Source organism: Myxine glutinosa, chromosome 1 (genome assembly GCF_964187855.1).
Source record: "Myxine glutinosa chromosome 1, kmMyxGlut1.1, whole genome shotgun sequence".
NCBI classification, from domain to species: Eukaryota; Metazoa; Chordata; class Myxini; order Myxiniformes; family Myxinidae; genus Myxine; species Myxine glutinosa.
Window position 1 is genome coordinate 196,856,484 of NC_136261.1, and position 20,112 is coordinate 196,876,595.

Here is a 20,112-nt window from a genome sequence, read left to right on the forward strand (position 1 = left end):
GTCACAGGACCCGGAAGGGCCCGTCGTACGGCGGCCGGCGTGGCCCCCGGTGCGCGTCATGACGCACAAAGACATACTCCGCTGTGCGAAGCGCCGGGGGGACGTAGGACTGGGGGCCACCGTGGCGGGACGTCGGCACGGGGGAAAATCGTCAGGCGGCCTCCTGGAGGACCGAGCGCTGGCGAGCGGCGGACCAGGGACTGGTAGCGTCAGGCACGAATTCGCCCGGGACGCGGAGCGGCTGGCCGTAGACGAGCTCGGCGGCGGATGCCTGGAGGTCTTCCTTGGGGGCCGTGCGAAGGCCCAAAAGGACCCACAGCAGCCGGTCGGCCCAACCGTCGTCCTGAAGGCCGGCCATGAGTGCGGCCTTCATGGAGCGGTGAAACCGCTCGCACAACCCATTGGCTTGGGGGTGGTAGGCCGTGGTGTGGTGCAGCGTGACCCCCAACGAACGGGCGACCGCGCCCCAAAGCTCAGACGTGAACTGTGGGCCGCGGTCGGACGAGATGTCCGCTGGTGCGCCGAAGCGCGCGACCCAGGTGGCGATGAACGCCTGCGCCACGTCGGCGGTGGTGGTGGAGGCGAGGGGCACGGCCTCCGGCCACCTGGTGGTCCTGTCCACCATGGTGAGCAGGTGGGTGAACCCCCGCGAGGGGGGCAGGGGACCCACCAGGTCCACGTGGACGTGGTCGAAACGCCGTTCAGGCATGGCGAAAGGTGCCAGCGGGGCCTGGGTGTGGCAGTGGACCTTGACCCGCTGGCAGGCCATGCAGGCGTTGGCCCAGTCGCGGATGTTTCATCAAATGCCGTGCCAGACGAAACGCGCCGACACCAGCTTCTGAGAAGCTTTCCGGCCCGGGTGAGAAAGGCTGTGGATGGAGGCGAAGATGCGGCGCTGCCAGGAAACGGGCACGATGGGGCGAGGCTGGCCCTGGGAGACGTCGCAGAGCAGGACGGTGCCCGCGAAGGGAATGTCGGCCAGGCAGAGGCCCGTGTCCGCCGCACAGAGTGCCTGCACCGAGGCGTCGGTGGTCTGGTCGGCCGCCATGAGCGCGAAGTCCACGCCGAGGTGGACCGCGTTCGCGCTGGCCCGAGAAAGACAGTTGGCCACGGCGTTGTCTTTGCCGGTGACGTGCCGGATGTCCGTGGTGAACTCCGACATGGCGGAGAGGTGGCGCTGCTGGCGGGCCGACCACGGCTCCGTGACCTTAGCCATTGCATAGACCAACGGCTTGTGGTCGACGAAAGCCGTGAACGGGCGGCCCTCCAGGAGGTGTCGGAAATGGCGAACGGCCAGGAATAGCCCGAGCAGCTCGCGGTCGAACGTGCTGTAGTTTAACTCGTTCGGCCGGAGTTGCCGGCTGAAAAAAGCGAGTGGCTGCCAAACCCCGTCCACCCATTGCTCATGGACGGCGCCCACCGCGTAGTTGGAGGCGTCCGTAGTGAGGGCGATGGGCATGTTGAGCACCGGGTGAGCCAGCAGCGTTGCGTCGGCGAGGGCCCGTTTGGCGCTGGCGAAGGCCGCGTCCATGGCCGCGGACCAAACAATGTCATGCTTGGCCGGCTTGCCCCGGAGGGCCTTGTAAAGGGGCCGCATGAGCTGAGCAGCGCGGGGCACGAATCGGTGATAAAAATTCACCATGCCGAGGAACTCTTGGAGGGCCTTGATGGAACGGAGACGCGGGAACGTGGTGATGGCCTCGACCTTGGTCGGCAGCGGCACGGCCCCGGTCTTGGTGATGCGGTGGCCCAAAAAGTCAACGGTCGTCGCGCCGAAGTGGCATTTGACCGGGTTGACAATTAAGCCGTGCTCGCTGAGGCGACCGAACAGTGTTCGGAGGTGGAGGAGGTGCTCGGCGCGGGACGTGCTGGCGACGAGGATATCGTCCAGATAGACAAAAAGAAACGGCAGGTCGCGCAGCACGCCATCCATCAAGCGCTGGAACGCCTGGGCTGCGTTCTTGAGGCCAAACGGCATCCGCAAAAATTCGAACAGGCCGAACGGCGTGATGACGGCCGTCTTTGGGACATCGGCCGCCCGGACAGGTACCTGGTGGTAGCCCCGTATCAGGTCAATTTTCGAAAAGATGACCCGTCCCGCCAAACGGGCGGAAAAGTCCTGAATATGCGGGATCGGGTACCTGTCGGGGGTGGTAGCGTCGTTGAGATGGCGGTAGTCGCCACACGGGTGCCATCCACCCCCCGGCTTTGGCACGATGAGCAGTGGCGAGGCCCACGCGCTATCGGAGCGCCGCACGATGCCGAGGTGCTCCAACGCGTCGAACTCGGCCTTCGCCACGGCGAGCTTGGCCGGGTCGAGGCGGCGGGCCCTGGCGTAGACCAGCGGGCCCGTAGTGGGTATGTGGTGCTCGATCCCATGCCGCACCGCGACGGCCGAAAACGTCAGCCGCGTGAGGGCCGGGAATTCCGCGAGCAGGCGAGCGAACTCGTGTGCTGCCGGGAGGGCGCACGCCAGTTCGGTCGGCGTGGAGCTGCTCATCGTGCACGCCAGGGAGCTGAAGGTCTCGGCGTTGACAAGGCGACGACGTTTGACGTCGACCAGCAGCCCGTGCGCGCAGAGGAAGTCGGCGCCCAGCAAAGCCATGGGGACGCAGGCGGTCACAAAAGTCCATTGAAAACGCTGGCTGCCAAAGCAGAGGGTGACGACGCGTGGGCCGAAAGTGCGTATGGCCGAGCCATTAGCAGCGACCAAAGAGGGGCCGCAAACGGCGTCCCGCCTGTCCTGCTCGGAGGCGGGTATGACGCTCAGTTTGGCGCCGGTGTCACACAGGAAACGCCGCCCAGAAGCTTTGTCCCGAATAAACAGCAAGTTGCCCGAGTGGCCGGCGCTCATGGCTGGGAATGAACGCCGGCCCGGCCGTTTCCCGACCTGCCAAAAGTGCACGGGGGCCGGCACGTCCGAGCCTTGTGTCCGAACCTGGCGTGGTAATAACACCACGCCCGGTCAGGTGGAGGCCCCGGCCGTCGTGTCGGAAGCGGGCGGTGCGGCGTGGCGGCCGCCAGTTGCACCGGCAGTTCGGCCTCCAACCGCGCAGGGCGCTCGGGTGTCGTGGGCGTCGCCTCGGACGGCGGCGGGCTCCAGGTAACCGCGCCGATGTGCTGGCCCACCGAGGAGATCTTATCGGCTTCCCTGGCGAGGGCGCGGGAATCCGTGATCAACGTGCCAGCCAGGGCGAGGCGTACCGGGTGAGGCAGCTGGCGAAGGAACAGCTCGCGGAACAGAAAATCCGGAGAGTGCTCACCGAGCAACGAGAGCATATAGTCCATGCGCTCGGACGGGCGCGTGTCGCCGAGCTCGGGCAGAGCGAGCAGGCGCCGTGCGCGTGCTGCCGGTGAGAGGGCGAAAGCGTCGAGGAGGAGTGTCTTCAGCGCGTCGTATTTGTCAGCAGCCGGCGGGTGCTCGAGGAGGCTCAAGGCGCGGGCCGCGGTGGCGGAACCGAGCGCCGCCACAACATGGTGGAAGCGGGTGTCGTCCGCGGTGATGCCTCGCAGGGCGAACTGAGAGTCCGCCTGAGCGAACCAAACAGCCGCGTGAGCCTCCCAGAAGGTAGGCAGTTTAAGCGTCACTGCCGTATCCATGTCGGTAGGTCACCAATGAAGGAACTGCGCTCCAACGCGAGTCGAAAGAATTGACGCGACCAAAGACGGAATTCGTCCGAGTTGCTTTATTGAAACAAAACAGCTCAGGTATTCTGACAAGCCCGTTTATCGGGCAGCAATATATATACAAATTTATGTCGGGAAGTTTGCCCGGCAAAAGCTATACCGGGCATGCCCGGGTGTCAAGGGCGAGCCTTGGAAAGGCGAGTCTGGGCCTGCCCGGGCGTGTTTGGCTGCAGCCTGGCAAGTCGAGGCTGGGCGTGCCCGGGCGCTCTGGACGAGCCCTGGAAAGGCGATAGCGGGCATGCCCGGACGCTCTGGGCGAGCCCTGGAAAGGCGATAGCGGGCATGCCCGGGAAAGACGAGACCGGGCGTGCCCGGGAGGTTCGGACGTGCCCGGGAACAGCGAGTCCGGGCATGCCCGGGAGAGGCGCGTCTGGCCGTGTTCTGGCCGGTGCAAGGCGATTGTGTGCATCCAGCGGTAACCGCTACAAGCCCCCATTTCGGACCAAGTCCAATGGGGGTTAATAATATAAAGTTCAATCCAACACCTGTTTAGGTGACTCATCTTTGCATGCAAAAGCTTGGAAAATACACATAGGTTGGCATCTTCTTCGGAAATACCCCGCTGAGTGCGGCGAGAAAGACAGCACATTGTTGTGACGTTGCTGGTACCCAGAGTGCCGGGAAGTGACGGTACTCCTCTCCCTCCCAAACCCCAAGCCCATTGGCTGTATTTTTTTTTATCATTTAACAATCCTGTGTTGCATCTCATGTATTAGTCTGTATGTCCATGTGTCTGAGATGTGTGCGTGGCAGCTCTACTGCAAACCTTCGATCCTGTAAAAAGAAAAAAGAAAAAAAGAAAACTAGAGTACATAGAACACCTTACCTAATGCACTCTTGGGGAAAAAAAAATATATGGGAAGGTTCTGCAAGCAGCAAATTTGATTGGTCAAGATGACGTAAAATGCCATAATATTTTGTCCAAGTAATGATATAAAAGGTTTTTGAAAGTGCCAATAAGGCGATTTGTGTTGTACACAGTTCAAATAATATATATTGGCTAACCCCCGCTCTTGCAGGGAAAATGGCCTTAAAATGCCTGTTGTTGTTGTTGTTTCACAGTTCAAATATATAATTCAAATGAAATAAAAGATTTTACAGGTTGTAGAAAAAAAACATTTTTCACCAGTTTACCGCCATTGATGAGGTATCTTTTACACCACCTTATTTAAAACATTTAATTAGTTATTCGTGCCTGTTCTTTGTGTCCTTGATGACGTCCTTAAAAACAATGTTTCCTGTTTGAAATGATTTTCAATTTTGTTTGACTGCCAGACAAGCAGACAGCGTAAAAGGTTCTCACTCCCCTCTGTGCATGCGTGATCGGGACAAATTCAGAGCCAAAGTCCTGCTAAGCGACAGGTTCGTTTTCCGATTCTTGTTCAAAATCTAGCATTCAATTGAAATCAAGTCGTTCGTCAATCACAAACTGACGTATGTGGACAGACAGTTTGTGAGAGACAAAGTGAACAAATTGCTTAATCCCTCTTTTGGCTTCGCGCGTGGGGTAAAAAATGTGGATAGGATTGTAGTTGGTGAATCAGTGTCAATTTGCAGCAGTTCATTTAAAGGAAGTATGGTAGGAGGGTTGTTAATGAGGATGCATCAAGTCTGTTATAATGCAATGCATAGTTTATGTACAACCAACTTGTTACAATGCCATCTATTAGATTCCTTCGGTTTCAGCTACAACTACAATTACAATTACTGGTAACTTCTACAAACCAAATTCCAACTCACCAGCATCACAAGCCTCATCACTTCCATCCCCACAGTCATCATAACCATCACAGTACTTGGAAGAGTCCACGCATCGGTCATTCCCACATGTGAAATCTTCTGATTGACATTCTACAATACAGGGACAGGGTAAGAATGGTCACACCCTCACTCCCACAAGCTGTAAATTTGAAGGGATCACATTGAAAGCCAAACTTGCAACTTCCTGAACCTTCTTCGGAAATACCACGCATTATGCACAACTTAAGGAGATAGAAAGTCAACCCCAAAAGCCAAACAATCCATCAGTTCAGATGATCACGGTATATTAAAATCTACGATATCCAAAGCTTTTCTGGCGTTGTGGTGGAAACATGGTTAGGATCGAATATGCTCTGCTTGTTCTTTCCCTTGCACTTGTTTCTTTATGTTCAAAGCATCCGGTCATGTTTGCCAAAAGTCCTACAAAATATCACGTGGCAATGACGTAGGTTCTACGATTTGGAAACAGAATGGTGAACATTCATCTAATGAATTGATTTTATCAATGCTGAATGATTCGTTTCTGCAGCATTTCAATCAGAGTGATTAATACATGTATTGTCTCACATAAAAATACTGACAATGTCACCTTCAAGCCAATGCAAAAGCAGCAAACTGAACTTTAGTGCGAAGTACTTGAGCTGTGAACTGACTATTTATATTTCTCCTTATTTTGAAATACTCATCTTTATACTGGCCGAGAATCGATTGCAATGATTATGTCACATTCGCTTATGTTTAACTTTCATTTAAGAAAGACACACGTATATGTCACAAAAATTTCAGGACAAATTTCAGAACAATAACAATACAACACCCCAATCCCACTCCAAAAGCACTCCAAAAGCACTCCAAAAGCACTCCAGCAATCGATAATTAAGGAAAAGACGAGGGACAGACAATGTACTCACTGCAGTTTATTTCATCAGTGTTATCACCGCAGTCATTCCATGTGTCACAGCGACGTATAGAGGGCACGCATAGGCCTGAACCACAGGCAAACCTTCGTGGGCATGCTGCAAACAAAATGGGCAATAGGACTGCTGTATCATACTCAGTTGCCAGAAATATAATGATAACACATGACGAAATACCAATAAATAAATCTCACTGTTTTGGCGATGCGTACGAGTGGATAAAGGATATAAGAGAATCACTTGATAAATCATGGAAACCAATTTGCAATTTCCTTGAAAGTTAGCAGGTGTCTCCCTGGCACATAAAATATCTCAGCCAAATCTTTTTTGATAATTTTGCACAAGGATTCACATGGAATTTAGATGCAGGAGGCCATTCGTTCCATCATTCCTGCACCACATCAACACCACACCAATGCATATAAAAAAAGAAAAATACCACATGGTATATAAAAATATATATTCTGAAGTTTTTTTGGGGTATTTATCTGTGACATGTCACAGGTCGACAGGAGCTTTGCGTTGCTTTTGTTGTTGGACTTCTTGTTGAGGTCGATCTTTTAAATGTTCACCTATTGGTCAGACACAGCTGCCCGACCACATCCACATCTGTCGCTTGACTCCAGCCAGAGCCACCATGGCACAAAGATGAAATGGTATGGCCGCCATCTTCGTTTTCTGGTGAGTAACACATTAGGCCTGTAGGCCTCTGCCGATTATACACTGCCCAGGTTTGTTGCGTCAAATTTCCATTGGCTTTGTTTGGGTTGAGTGTTGTAAATGGTGAATGTCGCAGAAAAATCTAATCATATGTCGAATAATAGTAAGGTTGAATCAAGCCCGTCAGAATGCATGGTATGTCAGAATGCATGGTATGTCAGAATGCACGGTATGTCAGAATGCATGGTATGTCAGAATGCATGGTATGTCAGAATGCATGGTATGTCATAATGCACGGTATTCAAGTGCTACTCCATGTGATAAAGAATTAGGTAATGCAGATTAATGAAAAAAATAGCATTACCTAATTTTCGAACGGCCCCATATTGGGGTTTAAGCAATCTGTGTGACGAATTAACTTTCTGATATAACCGTGGGGAGGGTGACATGGATGAGAGGTGTCGAGTTAATCTTTCAATAGCGCATTAAATGTGTTTCCCAATTGTGCTGTTCATGTTTAAGAGTGCTTTAAATCGGCCCGCTACCAGATTTTGTCACAGGTTGTGACCACACTGCGGTCATTCTTGTTTTTTCTTTCCAAAGTGGGAGTAGTGGGTGAAGGCAGTTCTGGGTTTAACACAACATAAACTACACACCACCCCTTGATGAGACCCCCCCCCCCCCCACAGACAACACTCTGCACAAATGCCCATATTCACCCATCCATGCTCAAGTCACAAAAAGCCCTGCCAACATCCCTATATCCCTCTATCTCCAGTACTTTTTTTTTTTTTTTTTTGTATACTGAATCGAGGCTCGCGAAAGAGCTGACAACCACGAGGAAAAGACAGCACAGGGGGACCACGAGGGAAAGACAGCACAGAGGGACCGCGAGGGAAAGACAGCACAGAGGGACCGTGAGGGAAAGACCGCACAGAGGGACCAAGACAGCATAGGGGGACCACGAGGGAAAGACAGCACAGAGGGACCGCGAGGGAAAGACAGCACAGAGGGACCGTGAGGGAAAGACAGCACAGAGGGACCGCGAGGGAAAGACAGCACAGAGGGACCGCGAGGGAAAGACAGCACAGGGGGACCACGAGGGAAAGACAGCACAGGGGGACCACGAGGGAAAGACAGCAAAGACGGACCATGAGGGAAAGACAGCACAGAGGGACCGTGAGGGAAAGACAGTACAGGGGGACCACGAAGGAAAGACAGCACAGGGGGACCGCGAGGGAAAGACAGCACAGAGGGACCGTGAGGGAAAGACAGTACAGGGGGACCACGAGGGAAAGACAGCACAGAGGGACCGCGAGGGAAAGACAGCACAGGGGGACCGCGAGGGAAAGACAGTACATGGGGACCACGAGGGAAAGACAGCGCAGGGGGACCACGAGGGAAAGACAGTACAGGGGGACCACGAGGGAAAGACAGCACAGGGGGACCGCGAGGGAAAGAGCACAGGGGGACCACGAGGGAAAGACAGTACAGGGGGACCACGAGGGAAAGACAGTACAGGGGGACCATGAGGGAAAGACAGCACAGGGGGACCGTGAGGGAAAGATAGTACAGGGGGACCACGAGGGAAAGACAGCACAGAGGGACCACGAGGGAAAGACAGCACAGAGGGACCGTGAGGGAAAGACAGCACAGGGGGACCGTGAGGGAAAGATAGTACAGGGGGACCACGAGGGAAAGACAGCACAGAGGGACCGCGAGGGAAAGACAGCACAGAGGGACCATGAGGGAAAGACAGTACAGGGGGACCGCGAGGGAAAGACAGCACAGAGGGACCGTGAGGGAAAGACAGCACAGAGGGACCATGAGGGAAAGACAGTACAGGGGGACCGCGAGGGAAAGACAGCCAGTTCAGCCAGTTTTCTTGCCTCCTGAGGCATCCCACAGCCTTTTCTTTGTCACTGACATTGAGGACATGAGCTTTCAATGGAATGTTAGCTAAAGTAGTACATGCTGCATTATTACTAGCTAACGGTGCATCTACAAAGGATAACAGCTCAGCAAAATGAAAGCGGCAACGCATTTTAGTCATGCCATGCAAATTATAGGCATTATGTACAAAGAAGACGGTTGACATAGTCGGCACACTCAGTCCACCTCTATTCAAATTATCTAGGAACTCAGATGACACCTCGTTACCATCTTCATCATCCATGATCTCCTCCATACTGGTGCTATCACCATATTTATGAACAAGGTATCCGGCCAAATAAACAACTTTATGCTTAAGGGCATCATCAGACCTCAAGAGTTCCTGAGTGTCATGAGGAGTGATCTCGTCAATGAGTTCACTTCGCTCATCTGGATAATACTTCCAGGTATATATATACAACAACACAACAACATGCATTTTAAAAGGCCATTTTCCCTGCTAGAGCGGGGGTTAGCCTTGTGGTCCCCATGACAATCTTCTCCATTTTGCCCTATTTTCTGCATCTCTCCTTGTTAACCCCCTTGCCCGCATTTCTTCTTCCACCATCTTTAGCCAAGTCTTTCTCGGTGTTCCCCGTCTTCTACTTCCTTCTACATTCATTTCCATCACTCTTCTCAACCAGTCACTTTCATCCTTCCTCAACACATGACCAAACCATCTCACCCTGTTCCTCTTCACAGCATCAATCACAGGCTCTATTCCCATCATCTTCCGCAATTCATCATTTGTCTTCCTCTCTCTCAACGATACTCCGCACATCCATCGAACCATTCGCATTTCCACCCTTTCCAACCTTCGTTGCTGCTCTACGTTCATTACCCATGTCTCGCTCTCATAAATCATAACACTTCTCACACATGCAGCATACACCTTTCCCTTCAGCTTCAACGACACTCCCCTCATCATCAGCATGCCACTCAATTCCCGAAACTTCTTCCATGCACATCTCACTCGAGCAACCGTTGCCGAGTCTGATCCACCTTCTCTATTCAGCATGTCTCCGAGGTAGCAAAATGTTTTCACACCTTCCAGCTTCACGCCATCTCCAAGATCCAACTCAACATTTCCTCCATCTGCAGCTCCCTCTGTGCACACCTTACATTTGAATGTAGCTGCCACACTGGTTAATGACCCTCTCAGACCACGACATTTTTGATGAACCCACTCAGCGCACATTGTACACTGAATGGAGTTCACTCCGACACCCTTCCTACACGCAGCACAGGGCCACTTCCCAGTTCTTTCCACCTCACCACATGCTTTACCACTTGCCATCACCATCGTCTTTCCGATATTCACCTTCAGACCTTTTGTCTCCAGACATTCCTTCCACGTGTTCATCTTTTCCTTCAGTCCATCCATACTTGCCGCAATCAACACCAGATCATCTGCATGCAACAACTCCCACGGTAAACCCTCCTTTACGTTCTGAGCCAGCACCTCCATCACAGCTACAAATAGTTGTGGACTTAGTACCGACACCTGATGCACTCCCACCTTCACCTCAAACTCACCACTGTTCCCGTCCTTCGTCCTTACAGCTGTGCGTGCTCTTTTGTACATTGCCATCACTACTCTGATCAACCATTCCTCCACTCCTAACTTCCTCAATGCCCATGTCAATACTTTGCGTGGAACCCGATCGAATGCTTTCTCCAGATCAACAAACCCAAGAAACAACTTCTTCCTCTTCTCCATGTACTTCTCCTGCAACTGCCTCACAATGAAAAGCGCATCTGTCGTTCCTCTTCCTGGCATGAATCCAAACTGCATTTCGTCGATCTTCACTTTCTTCCTTATCCTCCTCTCCAACACCCTTTCCAATACCTTCATTCCATGCTCCAATAACTTTATCGCTCGGTACGAGCCACACTCCAGAGGGTCACTTTTCCCCTTGTATAGAGGGACGAGGGTACTCAGTTCCCAATCCACTGGAATGCGGCCTTCTTTCACCACCAGATTACAGATCTCTGTCATTCTCTTCACACCCCAACTTCCTGCTGCCTCCAACATATCTCCCACAACTCCCGTCGGCCCTCCCACTTTTCTACCCTTCATTGCTTTTATCGCTTCCTCAACTTCCTTCTCAGTTATCTTCTCTGCCGGTCCTAAAACTGGGTTACTCTCTATGTTGCCATCCCATTCATTCTCTGTATTCAACAGCATTTCCATATATCTTTTCCATCTTCCTTTAATTCCATCTGGGTCGACAACGATTTGTCCCACTTCTTCCTTCAAGCAACTCACCCCCATCACATCACACCTCTCTTTCGCTATCTGCTTTGCAATCCTGAATACTGCTTTCTGACCCTCTTCCGAATCCAAGCGTTCTCCAAACATTTTCCTACATGCCTCCTGCGCCTTTGCTACCTCTTTCTTTGCAGCCTTCCTGGCTGCCTTATAACTTTCATGCTCTGCTGTTTCTGCTCCCGTACCCTTCGCCTTCTGCCACTCCTTGAACTTCTTCCTCTTCTCGTCAATCCTCTTTCCAACTTCTTCATCCCACCACCATGTTTCCGAGTGCCTCGGTGGTCCTTTTGTCCATCCACATACCTCACCAACGGCTCCCAACAGACTTCCAGGTATATATATATATATATATATTTGCAATTTATACTTATCTACCGTTTCTGTTGCCAATACCTTTCCAGGAAGATCACTTGATTCATTAACTACTCTGAGTGAAAGACCCCTGCCTTACTACCATCTTAACTCTCCTCTTCTTTACCCTCAGGCTATGGCCCCTGGTCCTATCACTGTCTACTGTATTGAAAAATTATTCTGCAGTTAATTTATCTCTACCCTTCATCTTAAACATCTCTATCATATTCCTTCATAACCGCCTCCTTTGTAATGTATAAAGTCCTGTCTCCCTCTTTCAATCGCTCCTCATAGCTGAGTCTAGCTAGTCCCGGAATCAATCTAGTAGCCCTGCGCTGAACACTCTCTATGGCAGCTATGTCCTTCCTAAGGTGTGGTGACCAAAACGACACACAATATTCTAGATGGGGCTTCACGAAATTCCGATACAATGTTAAAACCCCCTCTTTTGATTTATAATTGATCCCCCTACAAATATAACCAAAAACCCTATTTGCTTTACCTCCAGCTGCCTGGCATTGTCCTGTCTGCTTACCCCCTGTAGCTATTACCACCTGCAGATCCCTCTCCGGTGTGACAATCTCCAAGATTGGGCCTTGCATCATGGAATCTCTATTTTCATTATTCTTACCCATCCCCAGCACCTTATACTTGTTTAGGTTAAATAGCATCTGCCAATCATTTGCCCAATCTATCTGATCAACACCCTCTCTGTTATCGACCTTACCTCCAAGCTTTGTGCCATCTGCAAATTCCGAAAGCCTACTCTTAACCCTGCAATCCAAATCGTTGATGTGAATTATGAATAAAATTTTCTTTTAGTTAATCTTTTTTTTTTCCTTGCCAATGAAGCATGAAGCACCCATCATATCGAATTTTGGGGGTGTGGGAATGAGGGACTTTATTGTATTCACAATCATGTTAGGGGGGGGGGGGGGGAACCCAGAATTATGTTAATTCAGTGATGCGAACCCAGTAAACCAAAGGAGTAATAGTCACCATCATTTTTCCAATACAATTTCCATGTCCTTTCCAGCCCATTGTTGCTGCCAAAGTAGTTTCTGGGCAGATAATACACTGGGTGCTATTATTTATTTTCCCAGCAGGTGTTGGGGAAGAAGTTCACCATGGTGCCAGCACACAAGGACATCAAGCGATCTTTAACATCCACCAGTGAATGTGAGCAGATTGCACACCCAGCTTAACTTGTCATCCCTCTGAGAGGAGGCTACATTAATATATGTCAGGTGACCACTGACGAGGGTCAACAAGGAAATGCACTAAAGGCCAAACTGTGTCCGTAAGGGGAGGACTTGATGTGTTCTGTGTTCTAGCTCCTCCATTAGCCTCAACACTGTACACTGCTTTGTGCAATAGTAGGAGAGTCCACTCAAGGCCTCACAATGGTGCAGTCCTGAGACTTAATGAGACGCAGCTCCCATCTCAGTGCAAAATCCACTGGAGCCGTAGTAAATGCTGAATATGAGGTTTGTGTGATTTGTTGTCAATAACACAAATTTAATTATTATAGTGTTTATACTTGCACCTGTTATTGTTGCTTTACTCAGCAACAAGTCAACATTGCTTCACGGACATTTCACAAATGTCTGCATATCAATTCGCTTTGCAATACAGACTTTAATTTGAGATACATGCTTTGCAGGAAAAAACAAAATTATTACAAAGCCTTGAATAAAGATATTTTAAGAATATAATTAATAAAAAGAAATTACAGAAGGGAAAGCAGTCCAAGCACATTTTGCAACGCCCAAGATTGGTAACTCATACGAAACCACAAGGCCAACATTCCCCAATTTGTCATGCAGGAAATGTTGAAATGCATATTACATTGAATTTCCCCAGGCAACATCGTATACTTCAGCTTGTTCCATATAATGTCCTCTGGGATGAGAATCTATTTAATTAATTGTCCCTCCCTTGGTCCTTCCGGTTAGCTATGGAGCTATGGATGGGCAGCATGCCCAATTGGGGTCAATTGCCGATTGCACGTGTCACCAACACTCACATGCACAATGGATGAAGGATTCAAGGTACATTAAAATACGCATAGCGGTTCTGAGCTAAAGTTACACTTCGAGTGTGTGATGCATAATTAGTGCAGAATTATGTGCTGATTGAGAGTGACTTACGATTAGCATCATCAAAAGCGACAAATTCTGCCACAAACCCACGACTGGTGAGGAAGTCATCAGAGTGGAAAACGATCTCCAACGTTTCACCCACACTTCGAACAGCAAAGATGGCTTGCTCACCACAGTAGCTGCAAGAGAAAGATTAACAGCATATAATGTTACATTGTTAACACCCCATGACAATTACACTCTCTAATAAACTTGAAAGAGACATTCGTCAAGATAATCAATGGAATACTTCATCCGCAGCTCAATGGAATGCTGCTCTCCCCTCTGGGCTGGTGCTCCTGCCTCACACCTAGCTTGAAACCAAAGCTTTCAGAATCATTGGAATCTCCCGTGATGAAGCTGATTCTCTTTTTCTCTTTTTCTTTCTCTTTCTCTTTCTCTCTCTCCTACCGACTACTCTCCGGCCTTGTAACCCATGCTCTGTCCCCCAAATATTACTGCAGGACGCACAAGATCTGCCAACAATCCTCTTCTGGTGAAACTACCAAAATCAAGACTATTCACCTTCACTCCATTCCTCTTTTCTCCCGCCTCTGGAACAAACTCCCTCACTCTCTTCAATCCCTCTCCTCCCTCAGGTCTTCAAAACAGCTGTTCACCACAAACTCTCATCTTCCCCCATCCAAAACCTTGATCTTTTCTACCCCCGTTTCTACCCCTCCCCCTCCCACAGATCTACCAACATCCTTGTTTTCTACTGTCATTGTGCTTGTGTGTTTCCCTCTCCTTCCCCCTCTTAGTCTACTTGCCAAGCCTATAGAGCCCTCTTGTGAACCCGGAAATGTTGAGTACCCCAACGTTTTAAGTTAGAAATGTACCGTATGGGTCCCCAGCACTTAGAAACTGCCGGATGCTAACTTGCATATGTTGGGCAATTAGCAAAATTAGCATTAATAGCATTAACCCTATCAAACATAGGCCTGGGACACTGAAATTTCTGTTTCGCTCTATTGCTCCGTTTGAATGCTTCGTGTGAGCAAACTATTTGAAGGATCTGTATGAAATTTGGACATAATACACTTAGACAGATATGCTTTCCGTGAGTGTTCTTATAAATATTTCCTGCGATCAAAATTTCATGTGAAAAAAGGGATGTAAAAGCCGTGGATGGTGATTGGTGATGGTGATGACAGTGCTCCAAAGCAGAAGACGATAAGTGTCTTTGGACCACTGCTTGACTCGCCCCCTGCCCACCCTGATACAGTGCTCAGTACCATTGCCTACTTAGACACATCACTGAGGCAGCTTTGCATGAGCCACAGTCATATCACGTTTGACATGCAGCTGTACGTGATCGCTTGCCTGATCAAGTGGAGTGATCTGCAGCGATGGTCATCAGTGGTTCTCAAACCTGGGATGATGCACACTCTAATGTCATTCATCGGCTCAATCGGACAACTGATGAATTCAACAGGTGTGGAGGAGCTAGTCGGTGCATCATTTGGAGGCCTGAAATCCATCTTCAACGGGAAGGCCTGGCCCAAGGCTATGCGAGCCTTCCGTATGGTTGTGTCTGCTCTTCTTCATGACTTCTTAGAGGAAGGAGAGAAGACTCACGAGCGGATAACGGCATTCCTGGAGAAAGCCAGAGAGCACCCCACAGGCCAGCTATGGGTGGATTGTTTCATCACCCCTACCCTAATAGCTCACAGGTTCTGGCGAGCAGAAAGAGAGGGTGATTGGATGCTGCAACAACACTGCCTTGAAGAGATGCTGCCCTATTTCTTTGCTGCCGGTCATCACCACTACGCAAGATGGATCACATGGCATCTGTGTGACATGCAGTACCTTCCTGCTACTGCCAAGGATGACCTTTACGCTGGAAGCCATGTGTGCTGCCACTCTAATGGTGCAGCTGCAGTGAGTGGAGACATGTTTGGGGAGCAGACATGCATCAAGCAAGGGAAGGGAGTAGGAGGCATGAAGGGCATCTCCACCAACCCTGAGCAGGTCGCCGTGTGGATACAATCTTTCGGCATCTGCTCCTATCTCTCCAAGTCATTGGATGAGATTTACGACGATGCTGAAGCACCGGATAAGACAATGAAGCCCAACAGACACAAAGAAGAGGGTAAAGGACGGCGGGAATTGGACGCGGAGGACCGGGCTAAAATCCTGAGAGTGCTACAGGAAAACTCCCATCCACTCACCATAGAGACTGCGACCTTCCACCATATCATAAATGGCCAGGTGGCAGATGAAAAGGTGAATGTGCAAGATGCATTGAAGATCGGACAGGACATGAGCACACTGTTCTCTTCATCACTTCCTGAGAGATTTCATGCGCCCATCTCAAATAAGGTGGTGACAATGACATTCACCAAAAAAAGAGTGAAGGTCAATGCAAAGATCATATGTGACCTTGAGGCGTTGTTTGCTCGGCTGCTGGTGGTGGGGAGCAAGAGAAGAATGGAGCTCTTTGCCCTCTTTGACTACGAGCTCGGCCCGGTCCCTGCATCCATCATCGATGAGTATGGATGCCTCAGGAAGGGTAACAAGTCTGTGATCATCCAGCGTCTTGGAATCCTTGCCCCCAATCCCCACCCACCACATGTTGTACTCGTTGATGCATCGCAGCTCATCTACCACGTGGTGTGGCCATCGTCAGGCACTGTGGCTGACCTCGCAGCCAGCATGGGGCGCCGGCTTAATTGCTACATCACCAAAACATTTGTCATCTTTGACCGGTATGAGCAAGTCTCTGCCAAAGACCACGAGAGGCAGAGAAGAGCTGGGGAGAGCTCAACAGAGTACCGACTCTCACTGACAACCCCTCTACCTAGCCGCGACAAAGTGATGAAGAACAAGACAAACAAACGGAGACTGGGTGAGCTCCTGTGCACACACAGCATAGGAGATCACATCAAGATGGTCAGCAAAGCAGACAGTATTGTCACTCATGACGAGGCTGACGTCTCCCTCATCTCATACATGTTGGATGCAGCCAGTCGCGGAGCTGAAACTGTCCGCATTCTCAGCGACGACACTGATGTTTTCGTACTCATGGTCTATCGGTGCTGGAAGGTGGGTATCACATGTAACCTGCAGATGGAGAGATGGGATGGCACTATTCTCAACATCAATTCGACAGTAGAGAATCTCGGTGAGCAGTGTCGCTCCATCCTGGCTATGCATGCTCTCTCCGGATGTGACACCACCTCCTATCCCACGGGGAAAGGGAAGGTGTCCGCACTCAAGGCCATGAGAGTAGTACCCGGTGACCTGCTTCACTTCATCGGAGAGGAGGGAGCTACTGATTTACAGATTACAGAGGCAGTGAGTGGTTTCTTCCTGGCTCTGTACAACGAGAGGGAGTCGGCATCTCTGAACGTCGCCAGATATGACATCTACCGAAAGCGCAAAACCCCCCCAGCACTGAAAACACTGCCTCCTACAGAGCGCAACGCTCTCCTCCATGGACGGCGTGCCCATCTACAGGTGCTGCTTTGGAAAGCAGCAGACTGCCCTGACCCACCAGCTGTGGACATAACAGAGTTTGGATGGAATAAGAAGGAAGGCGAGAAGGGAGAGGAAGTCATCATGCCCATCCTGGATGCAAGCCCCGTTGCTCCTCCTGCCGTGTTGGAAATGATCAGCTGCAGCTGCAAAGCTGGGTTAAAGCCCTGTTTAACAGCAAAGTGCAGCTGCGTAGCTGCAGGCCTGGCCTGTACCAGCTACTGCTTCTGCAAAGGCTCTGATAGTACATGTTGCAACACACTCACACACTCACAGCAAGAAGAGCAATATGACAAGAATGTAGAGTCAGGAGAAGAAGATGAAGACGATGAGGATGAGTTTTATGATGAGGATATGCTTTATAACAGTGCAGAGTAGTAGAAGTGCAAGACGCTCTTTCTTGATGGAAGTTTTATGTTGTGTAACTAGTCCACATATTTTTCAGCTCTGATAATTTTGGGTATACTTGTGTTTTAATTTTGAGGATATTATTTACCCATAGTCATATTATTCTAGTTTGGTATGGTACTTGCCTTTGTTACCTCTAATACCTGTGAATAAAAGTGGAGCAATAGAGCGAAACAGAAATTTCAGTGTCCCAGGCCTATGTTTGATAGGGTTAATGCTATTAATGCTAATTTTGCTAATTGCACAACATATGCAAGTTAGCATCCGGCAGTTTCTAAGTGCTGGGGACCGATACTGTACATTTCTAACTTAAAACTTTGGGGTACTCAACATTTCCGGGTTCACATTGCTGGCAAGTAGACTATCTTGTCTCCCGCTGCCTTCATTGTATGTTTTATGTGTCTGTGCATGTTTTCATGTTCAATGTGTTAGCTCTTCCACGAGCCTCGATTCTGTTTTCAAAAAAAAAAACAAAAAAAAAAACGTCAATGTAACTTCCCTCACCCAATCAGAAAGAATTTAAGACAACTGCAATAAATTTGTTAAACATAATCTCCCTTTAGTAGATCCATGATGACTCCCTTTCGTTGGTTTGTATTTATTCAAATGTTTCACTATCCATTCCTCAGATAAATCAATGTCTACAACACCTTTCCCACAACTAAAGTCAAGCTAATATGTCTATAGTTCCACAATTCTTCTCTTGAACTTCTCTTAACAGTGATATAATATTTGCTATTCTAGAATCTTCTGGTACCTGTCCTGACTGCAACAATCTGTTAATGATATCCATTAATACCACACTTATTTGCTCTGCCATCTCCATCAATACTCTTGGACACCTTTTATCCGGCCCTGGAGCTTTATAATCCAGTTTTTATAACTACTTCGTCACTTCCTCTACCCCTACATGGATCTCTTGCTCACCCATGAGACAGATACTTTCAGCTATTGGAAGTTCCGCTGACTGTTCTCATGTAAATGTGGAAGCAAAACAAACCATTTAATAAGCCTGCCATCTCACCGTCATACCCCACCAATTCTCCTGTGCTATTCTTCAATAGGCCCACACTCCTCTAAACCCTTTCCTTACCCCTTATAAACTTAAATAATGTCTTGCTGTTATGTTTCAAATTCTTGGCTATGTCCTTTTCATATTCCCTTTTGGCCCGCAGTTATTTTGTTAACTAGTCCTGGTTCCATATATAGCGAGGTGACTAACACCCATTATTAGGGCGAACTGTTCACATTGTAATACGAGCATGAAATTTGGCAGTTCTGCTCTTATATACAGTGCATTCAGAAAGTAGTCACATCCCTTGACTGTTTTCACATTTTGTTGTACAACAGCCCAATTTAAAATGGATTTAATAGAGATCTTCTTTTGTCACTAATCGACACACAGTACCCTCAAAATGTCAAAGTGGAACTTTTAAAATAAACTCTTACAAAATAATTACAAATGAAACAGAAATATCTACTTTACATAAGTATTCACCCCTCCCCCCCTCCAACCCCCGAGTCAATACCTCGTAGAAGCACCTTTGGCAGCGATTAAAGCTTCGAGTCTTATTGGGTATGCCTGCATCAGATCTGCACATCTGGATTTTGGGAGTTTCAACCATTTTTCCTGGCAGATTTGCTCAAGCTCTGTCGACTTGGATGGGGAGCATCGGTGAACAGTAATCTTCAAGTCTTTCCACAGATTTTCAATGGGATTCAAGTCTGGGCTTTGGCTGGGCCCACTCAATAACTTTCATGTACTTGTTCTGAAGCCATTCCAACGATGCTTTGGCTGTATGCGTAGGGGGCATTGTCCTATTGGAGCGTAAACCTTTGCCACAGTCGAAGGTCTTTTGTACTCTGAAGCAGGTTTTCCTTGAGGATTTGGTTGTATTTGACTCCATTCATTGTTCCCTCTAGCCTTACAAGTCTCCCAGTCCTTGCCACTGTAAAGCATCCCCATAACATGATGCTGCCACCACCATGCTTCACAGTAGGGATGGTGTTCTTTGGATGATGTGCTGTGTTGGGTTTGCGCCAAACGTAACATTTTGCACTTAGGCCAAAAAGTTCCATCTTGGTTTCGTCAGACCACAAAACTTATTAAAGCTGCATACAGAGAAACGATCCCTTATATAAAGGGAGGGAGGGGTGCTTTGCGCCTTTCTTCGATTGCCACATAGCTTCAGAATTTCTGGAGTGGATTTTTGCATACCTCAAACGGGGCTCAAGGTTGGCTTTCTTGAGTAATGGTTTCCTTCTTGCCGCCCTACAATACAGGCCAAACTTGAGTGCTTGGCATATTGTTGTCACTGCACACAGTGACCAGTCTTTGCCACAAAGGCCTCTAGCTCTTTCAAAGTTTCAATTGGCCTCTTGGTAGCCTCTCTGATCAGTCTCCTACATGCTTGGTTATCCAGTTAGGAGGGATGGCCTGATATAGGCAGGGTCATGGTGGTACCATACACCTTCCACGTCTTAATGATTGTCTTGACTGTGCTCC

General features: G+C 49.3%; 1 protein-coding gene across 1 annotated transcript in view; it reads right to left on the bottom strand.

The window, feature by feature from the left end:
- Nucleotides 1-20,112, bottom strand: part of ST14 (ST14 transmembrane serine protease matriptase) — a 194,634-nt gene that overhangs the window by 39,057 nt on the left and 135,465 nt on the right. Inside the window, exons 12-14 of the mRNA XM_068124816.2 lie at nt 13,731-13,861; nt 6,360-6,464; nt 5,428-5,538 (exon numbers count right to left, since the gene is read on the bottom strand). Of these exons, the coding sequence (XP_067980917.2) occupies nt 5,428-5,538; nt 6,360-6,464; nt 13,731-13,861 (347 nt within the window). The remainder of the gene's footprint in view (nt 1-5,427; nt 5,539-6,359; nt 6,465-13,730; nt 13,862-20,112) is intronic.